Here is a 23,400-nt window from a genome sequence, read left to right on the forward strand (position 1 = left end):
AAAGACAGAGCAGTTTGGTTTGTCAGTGGGGGAGAGTGGAGGTTGTTCATGTTTTTTGCTTTTAACCCAAAAAAGGATATGTTTGTGTTTTGTTACAGGAAAAATACCTGTATAAAGCATGGATAATACTCTGTCACTCTGGTGATTTTTATCTGTGTGAAGAAGCAAAAACTTCCTATATCTGCCTGAATGTTGTCTTACTCCTTCAGTTGTGTATGTTAGTATAGTGGTTTTCTGGATGTATGATTTTTTTTTTTTGACTGGTAACTTTTCTCCGTAGATGAAACTATCAATGGAAGAGTTCCGAAACCTGGCTGCACGGTATGGGGATCTCTATCAATCATCTTTCGATGCAGACTCAGCAACTCTAAGGAATGTAGAACTGTATCCTTTTAAAAGCTCAGAGTTAGTCCTCTTGTCTTCTCATGCAGACAGCATGAAGGTTAACAGTCCTTTCTTCTATGAAAGCTGGCACAAAGCCATTTTGAAGCAGTTTACCTAAAAATCGGATACCCTTTTTTTTTTTTTTTTTAAATCCATTTGGAAATGGGTACTGCTGTGCTATCGTTTGGAATAAGTTTCTGAAAAAGTTATGACTCAAAACTTGCAACTGCCAAGTATAAAACTTGGAATTTGGTACTGTTTGCTCTCTTTCCTAAAGGAACAGTGATAGGATTACTTCATGAAAACTAGAGAAGTAAGAAAAAAAGCCAGTAAATACTACGGCATTTCTTGTTTTAGGAACCCAAGTTTGTAAGTCTCTTAACTCCTTATTGTTAATATCAGACAACAGCAGAGCTGTCTGTTGATTTCGCATGCGATTGAAGCTCTGATTTTGGATCCAGAATCTGCAAAGTAGGTTTGATAGTTAACTTCCTATTCTTTTGCTTTTTGTTTCTAAATCCTTGGGGCTTTAAGTCTAGGAATTCAAGGAATGTTCAGAAAGTTTCCCAGTGGACCCTTGTGATTTTACTCAGGGTAGGCTCGAGGATACCTGTTATTACTGGGCTAGATCTGGCAGTATAGAGACTGTGTTTCAGATTCTGCTTTTTATTATTTATTTTGCTCTTGTGAGCTATATTGCACTCATCTTAAATATAGACTTCGATTAAAATAAACAGCTTTTAATCTCTGGCCATGTATTTTAGTATGTGTCATTCTGTGTTAGAATTGTGAGAATTCGCGCAGAATTGTAAGTGCAAAAAGTAGGTATATGTTAGTTTCCTTCAGACATGAAGGACATGTTAGACATGTTAGATTAGTTTAAGCTTTCTAATGTAAATCCAGTACTTTTAACTCTTTTATTTTTTTTTTAAACTGTGGACTCATATGCGCCAGCAAAATTATGTTGAAGCAACTATGAATTGAATCACTCTTTTGAACTCTGAGTCAGAGATTGAAGGGAAGATAATGTAGATTAATATCTTTATAAATGCGTGATTCTTCTAAGTTGAAATAAAACTGGACACCCCAAATGACTGTCCTACTTATTATGAACTAAGCATTGTTCAGAAGATGCATTAATCATACTTCTTACAAGTATGAAGCTGTGGACTTCAAAAAGGTAGGTGTTTAGGAGACAGAATTCTATTCAGAACATGAGATTAAGAGTTTCCAGATTTATTCTTAACTCTGACTGGCATTCTCCCTTTTCTTTGACTTGTGAGGCTTTTTAAAACATTGTAAACGCTGCAGGCTTAAATAAAAGCTAGGGGAAATAAGTGTGTTGAGTCTTTTTAGACCTGTAACTGCTTCATGTGAGAAAGGGGGAAGACACAACATGGTGGATAAGCTATAGTTAAGAAAGGGTTTAAATGTAAAGTGCAAAGTCTTAGAGTAGAAAAATAATAAATCTGTCTGCCGAAGTGTTTACACTGTTTATTTCTTAATGGACTTTAAGTTGTAACAGAAATGGTCTGATTGGGATTGAGCACCCTAGATTAGGATGAAGAAAATATATTAGGTACAACAAAATGTTTTATTTTCTAGTTTCCAGGAATACACTTCAAATGGAACAGCACATGTTGAGAGTGAATATGAAAGAAGAATGATGTCTGTATTTAATCGTGTACTAGAAGAAGTGGAATCCCTCAACAGGAAGTATGCTCCTGTGTCTTACTTGGCAAGTAATAGTTTAAATGTATTTTCTGTAGATGAAGGTTCCAAAAACCCATCAGCTCCACATATACATGCACGCACACACACAGATATATATATATCTGTGTGTGTGTATGCATATCTCCATGGAGGTCAAGAAATTAAAGAGCACACTTTAGTTAGTTAACATAAGCAGTTAGTGGCACACAGAACCTGGTCCCTAAGGATATACTCTAATACTTGAAAAAAAAAAATCTGCTAAAATACCTATAACCTTATTGGCCTGATCAAAACAATGCTTTTAAAATTCTGGTGCTAAGAATATGGCAGATGTTGATAAATGTCACAATACCTAAAAGTAACATCAAGTCTCTGACAGATCTCTAATGACACCCACATTCAAATAGTGAAGCGTGGTCTGTTTACTCACGATGCTGTCATGAAGGAGTTCTTCCCCCACCACACACAGTGCTGGAGGGTCCAGCACTAGCCCAGCTTCAGTTTCTGAGCTGTTGGCAGTTAATACTAAGTTGCTGGAGTATAGTGTTTCTCTTATCAGTGCAGGTCATCAGAGAACACAATGTAAAGCTTGCTGAATGTAAACAGTGAGCTGATAACATACTCCTTTACAGTGTTAATATAGTGCTGTCTCTTACTGTTACTGAACATCGTAAAACTGAAGTGCATGTTGATGGAAACAGGGTAGCTCCTTTGTTATGGCTGGCATCTATTTGCCTTTCTTCTAAATTCAACAGTCCTTACCAATTCCAAATTGCATATAAAAAAAAAAAAGAGTTGTGTAAAGTGTAGCTAAGGTAAACCCTGTTAACTTAATTGTGTCTCTGTGCCAGCTAAGCTCAGTGGTTTCACTACCACTTCACTCTTCTGAACAAGAAGGATAGTACAATGCAGTAAGGGAAGGAAGAGTGGATAAAAGGCTTAAAACTTATATTATTGCACCATATCAAGTTGTGGAAGGTGCCAGTCTTGTTTGCTGTGGGGGGATTACAATTTATTTTAGAGAGTTTGAGTGTCAGAGTTTTGTGCATGAGTGTTTTAAGCTGCTGACTAATGCTAGGACTGAAATAATTTGCATTTTTCTTTTTCTTGGTCTCCTTGTTCTATCGTGAGCAGAAAACCTTCATAAAGGAGAGAACATAAGCAGAGGCTGAATGTAGTCACTCTCATTGTGGTGGCTGTAATCGTATGATTATGTCAATGTATTTCTGACTTTTAGTGGAAATCACTGCAGTTTCATTACCGTGAGTGCATCTTTTCCATATTCTATGAAATATTTAATCTCATTTGATTTCTTTCTGTTTCTTACAGCATACAGCTTGTCTGTGCAGTGCTGTCATTGCCTTGTTGAAGGTACCCCTTTCTTTTCAAAGGTACTTCTTTCAAAAACTGCAGTCTACAAGCATTAAGGTAAGTACTGCTCAAATATGGCCTAAAGTTTCTCTTTATAGTCTTTACTTCATGAGAAAAGCCTTTCTGAAGGCACAAAGCTTCAATATCTTTAGTGAAAGTACTTAACAGTCAAACCCAGGTGTGTACTGTAGTTAGGAATATCTTAATATGTATGTCATAACTTGAATAATAGTATGTAATCGTTAAGAACCACTAGGCTGTGACTTAATCAACCAAATAGGATTGAGTTCTTTAATTGCAGGATCTTAAAATAAAATCTGACTGCAATTTTTCTTGACTCTGCATCTGCAGAACTAAATATGTTCTATGGAAAGGCAGCCTTTATAAGCCTGTATTGTTTTGCCTTTTCCTTCAAAAAGCAAGATTTATTATCTTGAAATAAAACTGTTATATTTATCGGTTGACTGAATAAGAATGACTATATGACACCTTCAGGAGTGGGGGGTTGAGTGGATTTTGTATTTTTAACTCAAATGGTCCTTTTTCTGGGAAAAGTGAAAGCCTTAAGATATATGTCTGTATTATCTATTCTTACAGCTTTTTACTTCTATGCTTAGCTTCGTGTACTTAAGAGCTTACTTGTGGATGTTTTCTAGAAGACTTTTACTCATTTTGAAGGTGTTTAAAGAAAGAGTTGCAAAGACCATGCCTGATATTGCTGATGGTGCTTACTAAATTTTTATAGTAATCACTGATACAAATTCTGTGTTTACATCTGCTGGTTTCTCTACCAAATCCCTCTTTGAAATTTTACTATAAGATGATGTTCCATTTCATCCTGAAATTGTTTTTGTTTTCCAAGAGGCATAGGATTACATATTTGTCTGTCATCTTGTGTTTCAGCTTGCTCTATCCCCATCTCCAAGGAACCCAGCAGAACCTATTGCAGTACAGAACAATCAGCAATTGGCCTTAAAGGTGGAAGGAGTGGTTCAGCATGGGTCTAAACCAGGCCTTTTCCGTAAAATCCAGTCAGTCTGTCTAAATGTATCTTCAGTGCTGCAAAGCAAATCTGGACAGGACTATAAGGTATGGGTATAATATGGCCAGGAGGAATCTTAAGCTTTCTTGCTCTATTTCCCTGCTCTTTGTTTGCCTCTGGTTGAAATTAACGGGTTCTTCTCTAATCCTCTCACTCCTGACACTCAAGTACCAGTGGTTGCTGATCATAGTGCTTGGAAGGGATTTGGGATTTCTATGCTTGCTGCAGCTTTTTAGTAACAACTTTTCTTCCATGCTGAAGAGACTGTTTGGACCCAGTCATTAGAAATTTGCTTCAGATGAGGGAAATTCAGTCTACCTATATATCAAGGGAAACTCTGGAGGGAAGAAAGTCAGGAACAAATTGTTCTCTGCTGCTTAGTCTCTAGAACTTTTGTCCTCATATTAAGGATTTTTTTTGAGTATGGAAATCAGAAAGACAGACTGTCCAAATAAAATAGCATCTGAGAAGATGCCTGTTAAATTCAAGTGAACAGTTTTATCAAAGATTGCATGCCTGAAGGTTCTGCTAACAGTGTTTAATGAAAGGTCTGTTTTGGTCGGTTTGGGGATTTTGGGGGTTAAGGGAGGTAGTTGCTTCTAAAATAGGACCAGGAAGTGTGTACTGTTTGTCTGATGTGCATTACTCTGTGAAAACCAGAACCCTGGGGAGGTAGGGGAGACTTGGTGTTAGCTGCATTGTTGTTGATAGATGTTAAAAAAAAAAAAAAAAAAAAAAAAAAATTGTTGATAGATATTAGAAAAAAGAAAATTATATTTGTCAATGAAAACTATGTCAAAACTGACTCAAGCACACATGTGCATTGGTCTTGGAAAACTGAGGACAAAGGTTTGTTTTTTTCCCCTCCTGTCTTTCAAACAGAGAACAAAAAACATATTTTAAGAGGTTATATAAAATGACGTTTAAACCTTTCGTGTGTTCTCAGATTCCTATTGACAATATGAGCAATGAAATGGAGCAGAGGGTGGAACCACACAACGACTACTTCAGCACTCAGTTTCTGTTAAACTTCGTGATACTTGGTACCCATAACATCACAGTAGAGTCCTCTGTAATAGATTCAAATGGTATTGTTTGGAAAACGGGGCCTAAAACAACTATTTTTGTTAAGTCTCTTGAGGATCCATACTCCCAGCAAGTTCGTCTTCAGCAACAGCAAGGACAATCATCATCACAGCAGCAACAACAAAGAACAGCATACTCACGGTTTTAATTCCTAGAAGTGACTCTTTTGTGGTCAGTGGTATGACAGTTTTTCTTCTATGTTTTTTTTGAAAGGTGTATACTTTTTTCTAGAAGGTTAAATCTCAGATGCCAATTTGTTGCTTTTTAGGTTGATTATCTACAATAAATTTGAACTTGATTCAGCAGAGGGATCAATTCAAACTTGGAGTTGTGCTTAATATTAGACCTTCTCTGTGATCTCTTCACTCCTGTTTACAAACCTGCTGCAGCAGGCTCCATGAACTTTGATAGCAGGGGACACCATACGAGCTGTTTCACTGGTACTTTCTATACTTAATGTTTTTTTGTTTTTGTTTTTAGCACATTATTTCTAATGTTAGGACATCAGCAAAAACTTCAGCTAGTTAATACAGAATTGAGTGTCATACCAAGGTGGTGTTTTTTGTTTTTAATGTGAAAGAATTGTCAGGAATATCCAGAGGTCTTTCTTTTGATGTTTTAATAGCAACTCTCAGTATTCAGCTCATGTATTTGTATTACCACAATTCATCAGCACTATTTGATGCATGCATATGAAAGAAAGTTGCAGTGTACTCCTCATACCTGGTTGTTACAAAGGAAGAAGACTGCTGTCAGGGGAGTCTTACAAGAAGCAGGATTTTACAGGTGGGAACAATAACTGTTTCTCAGATGACATAGCAAAGATTACTGTGATGTTTTTACCTTCATGTATATGAATTTCATAAGGCTTTGGTTCTGAGGTGTTTTTTTTGTTTGTTTGTTCTTTAACAGGAAATTAACTTGCAAGTTGTTCGTTCTTTTAACTGCTTTGTTTTTAAAAAAGGAAATTTATATGTCTAAGCTCTGTAGTCTTGTGTACTCTTTGAGTGATTTAATAATCCTAATTGTTAGTTTAACAGGATAACATGGGGGAAAGAAAAAGGAGGCCAATACTAGAAATTGATTCAGAATCATTTTGGAAATATGTTGACTCATACATAGTTTTCATGCTTCCTTTGAAACATTAAAGGGTTGAACTCTGCCTGTGTCTGGACTCCCAGACCACGTAACAAGGATCACATAACAAGTTGCTCACCTGGTCCTAATAAATTAGCTTTGCTTATCACTGCAAGAAACTCTCCCACTTGAATTGGGGAGGAGGAAAGATGGCACTTCTTAGAGACATCACAACTTACAAATGGTGTAATCCTTGTCATTGGAGTAGAAATTTCCATTGTTTTGTAAGTGAATTCCTGTTATTTCTTCAAGTTAATTTCACTGTAAAAGCTGACTAGAGCTTGCAGATTCTTCTTGCTTTATATGCAGAGAGTGCAGTTATTAATTATTACAAACCTAGGTTTCTTTAGCTTCACTGGATGAAGAATCATTTTCACTGTGGCTTCCCTTAACAGTTGCTTAAGAAGTCAACTTTCTTCCTCTTGGCTTGAGACTAACAGGGGAAAAAAAAGTTGGAAGTGATCATGGAAGATTTCATAATACTTTAGTCAGATCCTAAACAGAAAAGACGATGGGATGCAAGAAGTGTTGGAAGATTACAGAATTGTTGAAAAAAACAAGTGTCTTTCTTAAATTAGATTTTCATTTTGTGCAGGAGGCAAGCTACTGTAGCCCTTCAAGATGTCTAAAGAAAGCGGTGTTTTCTGTCCCCACGTCAATGGTTATGTAGTTAATTTTGTGTGTGCATACATATATAATACATGCGTGCATGCATACGCATGCCTATAACTACAAATAGCTTATAAGGTCCAGAAAGAGATGATTCACCCATTGCACATGCAGCCTGTCATATTGGAGACCTGAACTATTTGTAGCTGGTTGTTTTTTCATTAAAGTCCCAGGTCATTTTCTTAGGCACAAAACCCTTCATATAGTAACACAGAAGAGAGGAGAAAAAAAAAAAAGCAAAAAGCTCCAGCCTAAAAAGTTAAGCAATTTTTCATACTGCATGGAGAATGTTTCTTGCTCTGTTATTGACTGATATGTTGCTCGAAACCTGTGATGGCTGCATTCTAAACCAGCTTAGAAACAAAATGAAATTCCCACATTTGGAAGCAGACTTTTCTCATAAATCATATGCTATTCAGGGTGCATAGCTGAGCTTATGAGAAGGTTAGCAGAATAAACTTGGGCCAGGTCAAGGCTTTCTCTGGTTGAGCCTTAATTGTCTTCAAGCCAGTAAGATTAACCTTGCTACAATTTAAAAAAAAAAAAAAAAAAAAAATCCTTCTCCAAACGAATTTGTTTGCCTGATCTGAGAGGCATTCAGAACTTCAAGGACTCGTGTCAACTCTGGAGCCAATAAATAATACCTGAAATCTGAACGCTAGGTATGGGAGCTTGGGAATAGAGGGGTAATGTCTTCTGGAAAGTACCAAGTACTACTTATTAGAAATTAACTTCTATAAGGTGGCTTTCTGGACAAGTATGTGAATTTCTGACAAATTACTAAGGATAAGTCTGCTGCTGGCCACTTTGCAGGTTAGATGTGCGTGCTGATCAAGCAGGACCCTGAACCTGTTACTAAACTGCCATTTAAGCAAATGCAGTGTTTTAGGTTATGTCAGTTTTATACTGAGGTTGATTTTGGCTGTGTTTTTGTTTTTATATGTATTTTTATTCCTAACACAGGGCGTAATACAATTGGCAAACAGCAACCAAATTTTCTCATAGAAATTAATGACTCAAAATACCCGACAAGAAGTGAGGAAGGTTGTTAGAGCTGCAGCAATGTACAGAAAGCTGTTGAAACTATCAAGGGTAAATGTGATCCTTTACTATTAATAGAAATAGAGAGGTTATCTTGCTTGACTCCTGTTTCTGGTGCCCATACTTGATCCTTTGTCGCATTATCTTCTATAAAGTACTTCTGTGATATGGGCCCAAGTTAAATCTCCGTAACATTTCTCAATAAACAAAGCAGTAACTTGATCACTATGGCTACTGCACACTCATAATGGCAGATGGTTCAGGTCTCTCACTCACTGGCAAAAGTAGGAAATTCAGTGGCTAGTCGTTGGTCTTGAGCCTGCTGCTAAGAGTTCAAACTGAAGAGTTTATGCAGGCAAATGCTAGCTATGTCATTATTTAGTCTTTATAATTACTATACATTTTCATCTAGCTTTGATAAATTCTTGGGCTGGGGAGGGGTGAAGCTGGTTATCAAACTCAGATGAGTTTGGAAACATTCATAATCCAAGGATTCAAGTGAATCCATGCAGTCCTGCATTAAGCCAATAGTAATCAGGGGCTAGAATTTAAGCTGACTTCCCCGGGGATGATGTAACCAGACTTTCTCAGATGTGGAGAAAATCTTTAAAGCTGGAGAAAACACATTCTTGCGAACCTGTGCTCAGGCATATCAGAAAGTGTTAGATGCTCAGCCAATCTCTTGCTCAAGCCAATGCAGATCCTTACAAGAGGTAGGAAAGGAGTTTTTCCCATTTAAAATTATAACTTTCTCCAGGGTTTAGAGTATAATCTTCCAAGATCACTTGAGTGACTTGAATGTTCTTCATAAATGTTTCCCTGAAATTCGCATCTCGGACTTCCCTTTTCTTTCTCCTTGAATATGCACTCATTTGACCTGAGGATTGAAATGCCTTAATTTAGCTAAGGTGGTTTTTTGTTTGTTTTAATTTGATAATAAGTGTATGTATATCTTGAATTTAAATCCTCTGAAACTCTACGGGAGTTAGGCAGGTCTAGAAGCAAGTTTAATGGTCCTTTAAATATAGGCATCAATTTTAAAGTGAATTTCTTTACTGATACCACAAATTTATATATAAAAGGAATGGGTAAGATCTGAAAGAATTACATTGTATTCTTAACATCTCTTTTAAATGATGTTAATATGAACATTTGTGGGCTATTAATATGTATAGAAAGTACAGTAGCTGTAGAGCTCTATGCTGAATGCCCCAGTCAGGAGTGCTATGTATATGAGTGCCTGAAGGGAGGGTGCAAGACAAGGAACGTGAACTGGCAGCGTGTGCTTGCAGCCCAGAAAGCCAACTGTGTCTGTGCTTCATCAAAAGCAGCGTGGCCAGCAGGGCGAGGGAGGGGATTCTCCCCCTCTTGTGAGACCCCACCTGCAGTGCTGCATTCAGCTCTGGAGCCCCCAGCACAGGGACAGGGACCTGTTGGAACAAGTCCAGAGGTGGACCACAAAGATGCTCAGAGGACTGGAGCACCTCTCCTATGAGGACAGGCTGAGGGAGTTGGGGTTGTTTAGCCTGGAGAAGAGAAGACTCTGGGGAGACCTTACAGTGGCCTTCCTGTGCCTAAAGGGGGGCTGCTTCTTCTAGAAGGACAGAGAGAGACTTCTTACAAGGGCATGTAGTGATAGGACAAGGGGTAACAGCTTTAAACTAAAAAAGGGTAGGTTTGGATTAGATATTAGGAAGAAATTCTTCCCTCAGAGGTAGTGAGGCCCTGGCACAGGCTGCCCAGAGAAGCTGTGGATGCCCCATCCCTGGAGGTGCTCAAGGCCAGGCTGGATGGGGCTTCGGGCAGCCTGGCCTGGTGGGAGGTGTCCCTGCACATGGAACCAGATGTATTACTACACCTGGCTACCGTGACTATTAATTGTCACCTAAGGTTTTCAGACAAGGTCTGTTCTTGCTAAATAAACTAGAAATATGTGTAGATTTAAATAGTAAATCTGTGATCAGTGGTTTGGGGTGTGGGTTGTGGAATAGGTATATATGAAATGCAAGAGGATGTAGTAGTAATCTTTAGGCTGGTGAAATTCCTGTTGTCTTTCAAGCTGGATTGGGCCAGGAGGATTAGTATAACACCTGGGATGACTAAAGGGGAAAAAAAAAGTTTTTGGTTTTGTCCTCCGAAGGTACTTTCAGCTGGAAAAATTGTCAAGAATAACTCGGTCTGTTTTTTGTTGTGTTTTTTTTTTTTTTTTTAACTCTGCCTACTAAGCACATTTCTCTCCTAGTTGACAACTTGTTTCAGCAGTAGTCTTGAAGTTTAGCAGCTTCTTAAAGGCATTTGATGCTGCCTTGTACACCCTGAAAAGAAAAGATGCACAGGTGTGTGTATGTATAAATGGGTATATGTATGTGTGCATGGAGGGAATGATACTTTGGTATGGAAGCATTTTGCCTTTGGAATAGCTGTATTTTTTTTTTTTCTGTCTTCTTTCTGCTGGCTTATGGTGCTTTGTCTCCTTGGTCACCGTGTTTATACACATGCCCTTTTGGTTCTCAGCAGCATCTTCTTACGACACTGTTCCTTTTGTGGCAGCACAGGTGTAGTCAGGTGTCTGCATTGTCCAAGCCCTGCAGAGGGGTAGGAGAAGTAAGGGAGAGAGGAAGGAGTGGATTTAGGAGCCCTGCCAGCTCACAAAGCAGTTCTGGGTTGAGAACTGGTGGTTCTCTGTGCTTGACTGCTGTAAGCCAGCATCCAGCACTATTAGAGTTGCTTGTGCTTCACCCACATCGATGCCTCCAAGGGCACAAGCTTGGATGCTAAGCCAGAGGAGACTTATCCAAATCCTTGTCCTATTAATCTCCAAGGCATGGAGAGTGATGGAGACCAAAGCACTTCTTGAAAGCAAGTGGAAAACAAGTGTTACATTGCTTTTCTTACCAGATATGTTATGCAGTGTTGCAGTTACCTTCTATCTATGTGACTATGAAAGCCAGGTGCAGTTTTCTGTTGCAGGGAAGTTATCTGTCTTAGCAGTGACCCTAGATAGCTTATGTTTTTTTGTGCTCCCAGGGACATCTCACAGACAAACAAACAGCAGCTGCTCAAACTCACTGTTGAAGTCACAGACTGCATGTATTTCATTGAGCTGTCTTAAGACAGCCATCCCTGTTGCTGTACTGCATACTCCCAGAAAGTTGCCTTACTCTGCTGCTTGTCAGCTTAGTGCTGAGAAATAGGGCATACCTCCCTGGTGTGCTTATTTGCTTTTAGGATAAAGTCTTGATCTACCTCTTGCTTGCCCATCTCTAATGCTGTCCAATTTAAGGACACGTTGTTAATGGAACTTCCAGTTAACCTCAACCCCTTGATCCAAGGATCTCAGACAAGGTAAGAAGGGGGTCACTGAACTTCAAGAGGAAATCTTTCTTGGGGTAGAAAGAGCCCATGGAGATCACTTAAGCTCTTGAGTCTGCTGGATGCTTAACTATAGTAAAAAGGTGTTTTTTTTTTGTTGTTGTTGTTTTTCCCTTTTGTCAGTACTGAAACAATTGACCTAGTACAGCAGTCCAAGAGTTGCTGCATTACTTCCATTGCATAGAAATAATAGGTCATAGCCATGTCACAGTCCTTTGATTTCTTTTTTTTGATTTTTATTTTTTTTTTAAATCATATTCTCTTAGATTTGAGACTGATGAAGTCTTTCAAAAATCTGACTAATAAAAGCCATTTTGTGGAGTTTTTAATGGGTATCAGTGATGACTACATAGCTCCAGAGAAGATAGAGGTTTGGATTGGGTGATTTAAAATTTATTTCTCTATAGTTTAGGTATTTCACTTGCTGGTACTCTGTCTTACAGGTCTGCTCCCTAGAAGTACTAAATTTAGATATGCAGTTAAATTAAAATCAATAAGTGTTGGTGCTTAATGCACAGCTTTTAACTACAGGGCAAAACCAATGAGTAGCAGTTGAACTAGTAGGGACTGGTAAATATAAACTGAAAGGTATGTGAATGGCTGGCCCCTGCCAAAGGTGATGGGTGAGCCTTCAGGGTACAGTTTCACACTTCACTTAAGGCAGTCTAGCTGCGAGTTGTTGCTGAAGCAGGCTCTCTCTGCTTCTCGTTCCTGCTTCCATCTTTATTCCTTACGTCAGGTAATAAGTTTATCTAGTTAAAGCTTTCATTTTGCTAGGGTGTTTTTTCAGCTGAATCAGCAGGTCTGTCTTGGCTGACTGCAGCACATTGATCGGAGCCAGTACCAGGAGGGTGCTGGGAGAGAAATATGGTGTATCCGAGAAGTAATAATCAACTGCTGGACTGACTGTGCATCTGCGGTGTGTTTCTGTATTTAACACAAGTCTGGAGGGAACAATCTGTTTGGAGACATCTGAACTGTGGCATTTCTGCATGACCAGTCGGAGGGCAGAGTTCACTTGCTGCAGTCGTCACCAGCCAGCTGTCTGGCCTTCCCTGCTGCCATGAGTCCTCACCCAAATGCAGGGCAGAAGGGAAGAAGTGCCCTCTCTGGAGGGATGGATAAGGCCAGGTCTGTGCTGAGATGTCAGTCTGTGCTCTGGAGTGAGTGAGATGTACTGAAAATGTCCCAGTTTGTCAGCAGTATGTATACTAACAGTCATGAGCAATGACAGCTGCCTGACTTGCATAGTTTAACAAAAATCCTAAATTACACAGACATTAAGGTTCTGATTTCACGTTACTTTTGTTATACTGGTGTTACTCTTACGCGAACACTTCACAATTTTGGCTGGGGCCTGGCTTTTGTCACTTAATCTTAAATCCACAGGAATTAGTTCCGTGTGTACATATTTTCAGAAACAGGCCTATGCAAATGCCTGTGCCCAAACTACACCGTTGTCTTGCTGAGTAAAGTGAAAAAGCAACGTGGGTTGTGATGGATCAGAGCTCAAAAACCCACCTCAGACAAATAGGAAGTTCCAGGAGTTCTAATAATTAACCAAAAAATGTTGTCTGACCTCATCAGAAGGTCTCTTTCCATCATTTCATGAGGGAGGAACAAAAGCTATTGTAATTAATAATGCTAATTGTTGCAACTCATTCAGTGAAGCTGTCATCCTGGCACATGTTTTTCATGAGCAATGTAAATTGATCCTGACTATGATGTACAGACGGGATGCATCTGGGTGGTGCAGCCCACTCAATCTCTTCCCTAAAGAAATTTGTATTCCTGTAAACATTCCTAGGCTAGGTTTAAAAACATGAAGGTACTCCTTGATTTTTATTTTTTGGAGAGTGGGGAAGAAACAGGTGAAGCATGAGGGTAGTTGGAAAGCTGTTGCTTTAGTTGCCTTCCTAATAAATAAATAAAATTAAAAAAAAAATAATTAAAAAAAATTGAATTTACTCCTAATGCTTTGTTCTTCAGAGTTGTGGAGATTAATTTTTTTTTCTTTTTTTTTTTTATCCTTAAGGAAAACTTTTCTTAAAACCCAGTGTTAGACCAGGTATTCATGTCCAAGTCTCTCCTTTCATGGTGTGAATGTACTAAATGGCGGATGAAGGTGCTGATGACTCACTGAGTACATTTATGCATATATGTAAACACTGCCGTACCAGAATACAGCTTACCAAGAGGGATATGGTAATTGGAAATCTGTTTCCAATGGAGCCCATTCTGTAGTATAAACACAGCGAGCACTTGCTGTGACAAGACAGATGGGAGAGCCCTCTGTGATATCTGCCTAATCACCTGGGCCGTGCCTTTCTCCTCCTCCTGGGCTGTCTGGGCAATCCCCTTATCGTCATGGCTAATAACAGCATTTAAGGGCTAATAATCTACTGTCAGGGCAGCCACTGTTTATCGGTGATGCAAAGTACCTTTCCTGATTCATGAGTCCTCACCAATGTCTGACCGCTTATTTATCTGAATGCTCTTTGGTAGGAGAAACAGCTGGGAGCCTGGGTGTGCTTCCTGCTGTGAATCTAGTGGCTGCAAGGCAGCCCAGGGAGAGGCTGGTATTGGCAACCTCAAATACTCTGCTAGGCAATCTGAATAAATTTTCAGAAATTATTCAGTTTTTAATCTCTTGAGCTTTTACGTTGAGCTGCTTCTCCGCACTCATGATGGCCGTAAATAATGATTTGCATAATCTCATTCCTCCTTTTTATTTTTAGTACTTGACTCCAGGATGTGTGGCTTTAAAAACAAAAAAAGGAACAAACACCACTAATCAAATGTACAATAAAATCTATCCTTCTGACAACATTGTTAATTCAATTAACTTTGATTTGGCCTTCAAACGCGCCCTCTTACAGGGTTGTGCCTGATATATTTGGCCATTCAAGGAGTAAAGGAATAGCAGAATAGCAAATAAATAGGAGTGTTACAAGCCAAGTGTCTTCCACTCAAAATTGTGTAAAAGGAAGTTTGGGCAGGTGGTGGAAAGCACTTGTGTGAGTGAGATTTGCAATTTAACCCAAGTTGATCAGAAGGAAGTTAGCAATTTAAAAATGTATCACTGCAATTATCTCCTGTTGCCTCATCTCCACCTTTTGTGTGAGGCAAAAAACTGAGTGCCCTCTGATCCTGTTCATGGAAATGATTACAGTAAGTGAAAGATAAGTACTTAGTAAACTGGAGTTTTCAAATATTGGTATCACTGGGAATAAAAATCCAACTTGCTTTGCTTTGTCCTTCACCTGCAAGGAAAGATTTTGTCCAGTTTTCCAAGGAAACTGCAGAGCCATTGTTATTCATAGCAGTTTAGCTGGTTGTGCACTGATTCATTTGTACCACTTCTGAGCACTAATTGTGTTGTTGATAATGAAAAATTGATGTCTGGAAATTACACAAGGGCAATGATGAGAAGAACCTTGTCCAACAAGACCAGCAATCCACAGATATGCTGCCCAATACATAACTTGTTTGCCAGTGATTAAGTAACTCAAGTTACTCAGTCTAGATGGATTTACAAGAAACTCACGGGAATCAAATTTCTCAATAGAGCATAGACAAAAGTTTCCTTGAATATAGGACAAATCCTGTTAACACTATAGTAGGGTCAACACAGGACACAAACTCTGCTATCAAACTCTTTGCTATAGTTCTATATTAGACTTCTGTTAAGACATAATTTATGCTCAACAGAGGCGGTCAAGGCTATGACTCATTTGTGCCACTCTAAAATATTAAAACTTCCAGGCCACTTCAATTACAAACCTGGCAGGACATATCACCTGATACAGTGAAATATTTACCTATGTTATCCAGACTGGCAAAGAAAGAATCCAATCACTGCAAAGAATGCTACTTGTGATTAATACTGTCATTGTTTAGATTCTTTCTTTATTTTGACTACCTAGGAGTAGAAGGAGCTACAGATGAGTGGGCATTTCTTCTGTTAAAGTATGTTGGAGATGCATGAAAGCTTTCTACCTTTTCTTCAAGAGTTTAAGCCTTTGAAGTATTTGTGTTCATGCAAGCAACTGCTAATCTGAAGAGGGATGATGTGGAAGATAAGACACCAGATAAGCTTATGCTTCTGTAATAGCAAAGATAAAAGATAAGTAAGTTTTCAGTCAGTTGAGTTTAATTAACATAAGACATTTAATTATATTTACTAAATAAACTGTTAACACCTTATCCCCCCCACCCCATCACCACTCGACTACCTTGAGCTCCTTCTCAGATTCTCATTTGGAATTGAAGTGTACTTGATGATCAACTCCAATGCAACAGGAATTAGAACCAGGAATAAAGTTTGAATTTTTAAGCACTTCTAAATTGCTAAAACTAGAATCTTGTTTATAATCATCTGTTTTAATCTAGCTGGTAGAAATTTCTGGAGTCTACTTGCTTCTTGCTTTTTGTTTGTCTGTTTGTTTTTTTTTAATGACTGGTATCATTGTATCATGAATTCATATTTTGATTTTTGTGTTTATGGTGGCAGCTCCATTGAACTCTGTTTGCAGAATAACAGTGTACTTGAGTGGACTTAGCCCAGAACAGAGTGCATGCAAATGTCTGTACATGTGAAACTGTAGACTAGCCCGAAAAATCTGAGTATTCCAGCTCATGTTTCCCTGCATAATGAAGTTACTGACTAGCTGGGATCAGATTAAATAAGAGGCTTCTTTGGCTTATATATAATACCTAGGTTCACATTAACTGTTTTTAATTGGCAATTCATATTGTTTGTCTTGCATGATGAAAGCATACAAAGAGCTGCTCATTTGTATACACTGTGGTGACCTTTGTTAGAAACCCTGCAGGATTTTTATAACCATTCAAGTGAAATTAAACGTGAACCGGATCAGCTGTTACAGGCTTGGTAGGATCTCAGCAACATAGCTCACAGGATGAAGAGTGCTGTGAACAAGGACACAGAGACCTAGAAAGAAATGGTTATTAGAGATTCTACTGAAAAGCAGTGATAATATGGGAGACAGACACCCTTTGACTAAAATATATTTTTTTCTACAACACTCGACACTTTCCTATCAGAATAGAATATTGATCCATTGTATTTTGTATTTTATATTCTGTATGGATATGTCAAATTTTGTATGGATATTTCTTTTGTTACCTGTTTTGTAAAGATGGTGACCAGAGACAGCATGAGCAAGTCAGTATTTTCATCTTTACGTTTTGATTGTAAAGTCAAGTAGTGGTATGCATGTGGTCATTCAAATATACCTACCTAGTGATTCTTTCTGTCATTCTCTTAAGTTATCTTTGCAAAAATTGTGGTATTTCGGATTTTGTCAGAGAGAAGGGAGAGCAGAGGGAGGAGGGAAAATGTGCACTTGTGTGGTGGGTCACCAGGTGGTGATCACCCTTGTTGATTTACCTGATCTACCTCTACCTGACCAGGCTGTGTTAATGGCTGCCTTCTTCCTTGTTTGCACTTCACCAAGAAAATGTAGTGGCCAGGAGCAAATGTTAAGGCAGTTGGCATAATGAATAGCAGAGATGTGAATGCATCATTTCCTCAGCTGGAATGTGAGCCTTCCTTGCCATAGACTGGGACACGTGTACCTTCTGCTTGCTTGCAGTGCTAGCTGCTGCCCCTGCCATCTATCCAAGCAGAGCCCAGGAAATGCTGTTGTGGCCTCAGCTAATGAGTTGTTTCTTTTCCTCCTTTTTTTTTTTTTTTTTTTTTTTCCTCCATGTGACCCTTTCCTGATCCATCCTTAGTGGAGAAGTGATCAATATCTAAGGTATGTAGCAACTCCAATGCTCCTTCCACTTGGGGAGAGGAGTGACCACAGTAAGTGTATGTTACAGGGGCTGGAATGTGCAATAGTTTGCATACCCCAAATTGCTGGCCTCCACCTCAGTCTGAGACAGCACCAACTGATGTGGGACTGCAAGGTGTTAAAGCCTCAGCTTCCATTCCTCCCTGCCTTCGGGAAAAGAAGCAGATTATGACACATGGTAGGTGCTCCTGCAGGTCCCTGTGCCCAAGACACTTCCCTAAGCAGGGTTGCTCTTGACCGGGCTGTCAGCTGGTGAGCTCCCCACAGCCAAGCAGGCACCAACTCAGTTCTCCACTGCTCAAGCTAGAGAATCCTTATGAGCAAGCTGTAATGCAATCTGTTCTTCAACTGCTGGATTTTATTTTTGTGTTTCTCTCTAGTAGCTTGGCCTTAACAAGGGTCTAACTCCAGTGCCTGCTGAGTACTAATAATGGGATAAAGGATACCAGGCTGGTTTCAGGAAGCAACAATCTCCTGGAAGGCTCAAGTACAGAGAAAAGAACATTGAATAGTAGGTTAAATACCCAGGCCTACCCTCTTCTGAATCTTCCTGCTCCCCCAGCATATTGCTGGTTTGATCCTTACTTACAGTTTGCCCATGAAGCCACGTTTTATGGCAAGATATCTTCATACTTTTTTAATGTTCCTGCTCTGACTGGAACTTTCAGCTTCTCTGTAGCTTTTTGGCCTAAAAGGTTTGAATTAATGTCTTCCCTTTAGATATATGCTGCTATTTAGAAATGTTATCTAAAAGACGTGCAATTAAATCTTGACCTCAATTAAGTCAGTACAAAGTTCTCGCAGCTCATTGTGATAAGCAGTTATGGTTCTATGATACTGCGTTTGCTGTGATGTATCATTTTACACTCAGCATTAACACAAGGCACATCTTGTTTGATAATTTTCAGAGCCTCAACACATTAGCCTGTTTCCTGTTCTCCTCCCCCACAAAATCTAATTATAGTGGCTTTCACTGCTGTTTTCAGTCTTGACAATTATTAGTGGAAGCAAGCAGAAAGACTTGAGTTATACCAATCACCAGACTTCTCACTTATTAGTCTCATAATTTCATTTATGTATATGATAGCCATATATGCACACATTTCACCTCAAAGCTGGGGTTGTATCCTCATCTGAACTACCTGGTGAGTGTCCTGGGCTAAGTGCACCACAGATACGATGTCCTACTCAAGTATGCTCTTGGCCCGGGACGTTATCTTCTGCTTCCTCCTTCTCTGGGCTCTTTTGGGCCCAGCTTGCATTTGAATTCTTGGGGCTAGAGAATGCTGAGAGGTGAAAACTGGGACCCTAGCAAAACAGTGGTATTTGAGACACTGCTTTTAGGCTGGATTGGCCAGGTGGGGTTAAAAAAGTGTGTCCAGAGCAGCTCAGAGAAACAGAGTATTGAGGGCAGATATGAGAAGAAGGGATAACTTCTCATTTTTCTTTTCCCCTTGCATCTGTTTTGTGTAGGAAAAGTCTTTCATTTGGACTGTGGTTTTTCTGTTCATTCATCTTTTTTTTTTTTTTTCCTCATAAAATATGATAAATGAATAAGTCTAAGCAAAAGTAGCATTACGGTTGTGTCTCAATCATTTTGAAATCTTTGTTTCCCTTTGCCTTTTGTTATGAGCTTTAGGCTGATCAAATCAAGCTATGTAATCCCCCGTGGTCTGGCTGGATTCACCCGTGCCATTAGGACTGCTTTTCTTAGCCACAGTTAACAATGGTGTAATGGATTTTATAACATTTTATTAAGTTGAAAGGCATCAATAGCACTGATGAGAAACAATTGTGGTATTTTAGGAAGAACAATTTCCAGCATTTATTGCACATGCCAACTTGCAGACCTTTTGGGCAGCACTTTACTCTATGGCACGAAATCTGAAGTATTTGCCCATTATAGACATGTCTGTTGTGTGGCACAGACTTCAGGAAAGTAGTCTTGGAGTCCTGTAGTAAGAAGTATATAAAAGCATTACTTTCATCACTTTAGATTAAAATTCTTCTTCATCTGATGATGACTGTTGCATAAGCCTTTGCTGCTGGCTGGTCTAAATCAGGAAAAAATGGCCTGACTTGGATTTACTGTGGGGATGATGTGAATGTGATTGTGGTGATGCCAGTTGTACAACGTGACAGTTGTAACATAGCCTTCTCCCTTTGTCCTCCCCTGATTCACACTGGGTCTGTCCTTAGCTTAGATCAATAAACAATGTGAAAAGACAACTTAGATGCGTAAGGATTTTCTGGAATTCAACCTCCTACATCTTAAAGCCTGAAGAAAAAAAGGCTACTTTTTAATGCCTAACTAATAGTGTTAATAGGCTGACTAAATTAATGATTACTGATTAACTAATGCCAACAATAGCTGTAACTGAACTTTTCCAAGGAAATGATTAATTGCTGTTAGCAACAGACAACAGTATTTTACTAAATTCAGCAAAAAGGCAGCAATAATTTTTTTAGCCATGCAACAATCAGGTAGTGAGACTGCAGAGGGTGTGGGTGAATGTAGCTTAGATGCAAATCATGATGTGACTTCTCCTTTTGGATTTCCCAGTGCAGGGTTATTTCTTCAGTCAGCTTCAGCTTGTTGTGCAAAAACTGTGTAACTGGCTTGCAGCATAGACATATTTATCATTACCCTAACTCAGCAACCAAGTCAAACACGGTCTTGAGGAAGCTAAGCAAAAGAGTTGCACATCTGTATACGGCACCATAAGACAAAGGGCTTGAATGCTGTGCTAATTTGTGCTAAACTGGGGGAGGGAAGTTGAGTTTTGTTTTAATTTCTCTCTAGACCCCAGTCCTGATCAAATTTCACTGATGGTATTTATTCTACAACACCTACTTCCTAGAAATGCTCAGTGGACCTTGGATCAGGCCTGATCATTTTGTCCCCAGTGCTTCAGTCAGCTCAGTTGGGATGGATCTTTGCACTTTGCACAGAGTTGTTTGAAGCCACTGGAATTCACATGAACAAATATACTCCCCTGCAAAGGTGGCTGGCATTGTTACCTTGGACTCTACTTTCTTTTTCAACTAGAAAAGTAACACTTTTCTGGAACATCAGTATTAATTTTAATGATAACGTAATCCAACAAACATAGGAAGGATGAAGTGGTCGGAAAACATTTTTAATTTTATAATAAGCTATCTATTGGGGGTAGGTATTTATATATACAGTTAATATTTATATATACAGTTCTCTTGTACTTGCGGTTTGATCTACAAACATTGACCAGATGTTGATAAGAGTTTACCAAAAAACAAGTCAGTCAGTCTGGTAAATGTTGACTTGAACTGAACTTGAACGGGTTTGAAGAAAATAGGAGCTTAATCTGGTGACTGACCTCACAGCATGTGATCTTTACAATCAGGGCCGTGCAGTGCAGTGCACAATCTGCCAGTACAGATGGACAAAAATATTAGAGATTAATTCAGTGCAGCCAACTTCACATTTTTCACTACGTATTTTCAAAATGGCTAATCGCAAAGCAATATGATAATAGCTAGTAATGGTAGAGGAGTCCCATCTGCCTAAAGACAGGCTGGCCTCAGTTTTCCATTCATACAATGACTGCATAAGCAAGCATTATGGGATTACAAAAATCTTGTAAAGTGTAAATTTATATGTAATCAGTATATCAAAATTGCCTGAAGTAATATGATTTTGTAGATATGATTGAACTCAATCAGTTTGTTGTGAATAAATGATTTCATAACCAAGAGAGCACAGAGGTTAAAGATTCAGTAAGTGCAACTTTAGACCTCCTTTCTTTCAAAAACCAGAACAAACAAACAAGCAAAACCAAAACACACCACCAAAAAAAAAAAAAAAAAAAAAAAAAAAGCACAAATTTTCCTTGATGATGGTTCCTTGGTGATGGTAGTGTCAACAGATGAAAAATGCCCATGTAACTGAAAGGCAAACCTAGCATTGCTCTCTACGTGAGCCACGCATTGACTGACAAACACAGTATGGCAGAAACACCATATCTGCAGCAACAAATTAAAGTGTTCCTCACTGACCATCTGGTTGCATAGTGATGTATCTGTTATCCATCTTTAATAAGTAGTCTCAGTCAAAGTCTTCAGTTTAGTTTTAATGAGAAATTAAACACCTCAAAACATCTGAATAATTCAGCTCACAGTGACGGATGCTGGTGCACGGAGAAATCTAGTATTGTATGAAGTGGCACTGTAATAGCACGAGCAACCATTTTCTTCCCGTATGTATGCTTACTGCAATGTTGAGAGTCACATCACAACATGTACTTTGTGGAAGCAAAGGCATGAATCTGAGACTCAAGGCATTATCCCTCTATGGTTAATATTAAGTTCTTGCTCATCTTATACCTTTATGAAAATTGTAGCCAGAAATGAGAACTTTAAGTTCACTTGTGCTTCTTGGAGGAGATTGAAGCATCTGTTGAATGGTTTATCTGTCTAAAACCTAACTTTTTTGAGTGCTAACCTCCCCCTTTTTTAAAGGCGATAGTGATTTGGTAACTGTGAAACAGGTTACTAGTAATCTTATCAGATCTTCTTGAGTTACAGAACATGTAGCTGTAACAAGAGGCTAACGCTAGACCAAAACCAATAAAAAATATTCTGAAGGCGATGCATATATTTTGTGTAAAATTTTGAGATGGAAAATCTGAGTGGCACTGCTGTAAAGGCTAACAAGCTACTCTCAAGTGGAAAATTATGAAATTTACATATGGCTGATAGAAGAAAGAGGGATGATTATATCTGCTTCGTGTTCTGCTATTCTTAACTAAGTGGCAAATAGTTAAAAATGTGATTCATTTATTTTTTTTCCACCTTTTTCACAAATGGTAAAGGACATGAACAAAGACAAGTGTGCTGTTCTCATGCAAGATTTTCATGCCAAACTTCTTGACAGTGTTTGGGTTTGATCTGCTATGCTGTAGAAACAGTAAGTACATTCAGATGTGAATCTACCCAAACCCTTTTAGGAGACCAGCACGACCTTCACTGAAGTGTCATGTGGCTTGGGCCCCCTCTGTAGCTTATAGTTAGTCTTGTTATATTCTTTGTAGTAAAAGTAGTACAGGTGTTGGTTATCACACCTGTTTTTGTAATACAAAGGTAAAGTGATGAAAAACCTTTTTTGCTTGTTTGTTTAAAAAAAAAAAAATCATAAATAACTGAGCACTTCTAAATTTTAAAACTTTACCTACACCTAAGGAAATTTATAAACTATCATTTTCTATGTGTCTGTACTCATCAAATCTACTTTGACACAGCCTTGGCCTCAGGAAACTATCAGTAAACACTTGATAAACAAGAATTAGCTCTCAGGCGGGACTAACACACATTCCTGTAGATAGTGCCCGACTAATCAACAGGATCAGGAACAGGTATGATCAACAGGAGGAATACCATTTGTTGCCTCAGGTCCAACTTGCTCAACTACTTGGAGCAGTGGTGATCCAACAGATGAGTTCAATCAGCAGTGCAGGACAGGGAGGGTTATATCATTGCTCTTGCGATTTCTCACTGCATAAAGAAAATCCCTTTTGCTGCAGGACTCGCTAGACAGAATGATGGGATTGTAGCCAGAGCCAGCAATAGATGTGAGTGGTCCTCTCTTTTCCCTAGTAGCACACTTGATAATTTGTACTTGTACTCATTTAGCATAGCTGTGTCTTCCATGTCAGATGGCCTCCTTGGCTGTGGCTCCTCTTGTTCTCCTCAGAAGCCGTGGGTAGAATTTTAATTTTTACTTTATGT

At 38.8% G+C, this 23,400-nt stretch overlaps 1 protein-coding gene across 6 annotated transcripts in view; it reads left to right on the forward strand.

The window, feature by feature from the left end:
- INTS7 (integrator complex subunit 7) overlaps positions 1 to 23,400 on the forward strand; it is a 41,041-nt gene that overhangs the window by 14,926 nt on the left and 2,715 nt on the right. The window contains exons 15-21 of one of the 6 annotated variants that reach the window (XR_014317256.1): positions 281 to 384; positions 787 to 855; positions 1,990 to 2,122; positions 3,427 to 3,525; positions 4,372 to 4,557; positions 5,457 to 6,382; positions 22,488 to 22,582. Coding sequence is in view for 4 of the 6 variants with exons in the window: in XM_082757607.1 (XP_082613733.1) it covers positions 281 to 384; positions 787 to 855; positions 1,990 to 2,122; positions 3,427 to 3,525; positions 4,372 to 4,557; positions 5,457 to 5,744 (879 nt within the window). In the remaining 2 variants the exon portion in view is untranslated. Of the gene's footprint in view, positions 1 to 280; positions 385 to 786; positions 856 to 1,338; positions 1,506 to 1,989; positions 2,123 to 3,426; positions 3,526 to 4,371; positions 4,558 to 5,456; positions 10,002 to 22,487; positions 22,583 to 23,400 lie in introns of those variants that run through there. The other 5 variants (XM_082757607.1, XR_014317257.1, XM_082757608.1 and 2 more) reach the window with 5 other exon arrangements.

This window comes from Aythya marila (assembly GCF_965140915.1).
Source record: "Aythya marila genome assembly, chromosome: 3".
In the NCBI taxonomy this organism is placed as follows: Eukaryota; Metazoa; Chordata; class Aves; order Anseriformes; family Anatidae; genus Aythya; species Aythya marila.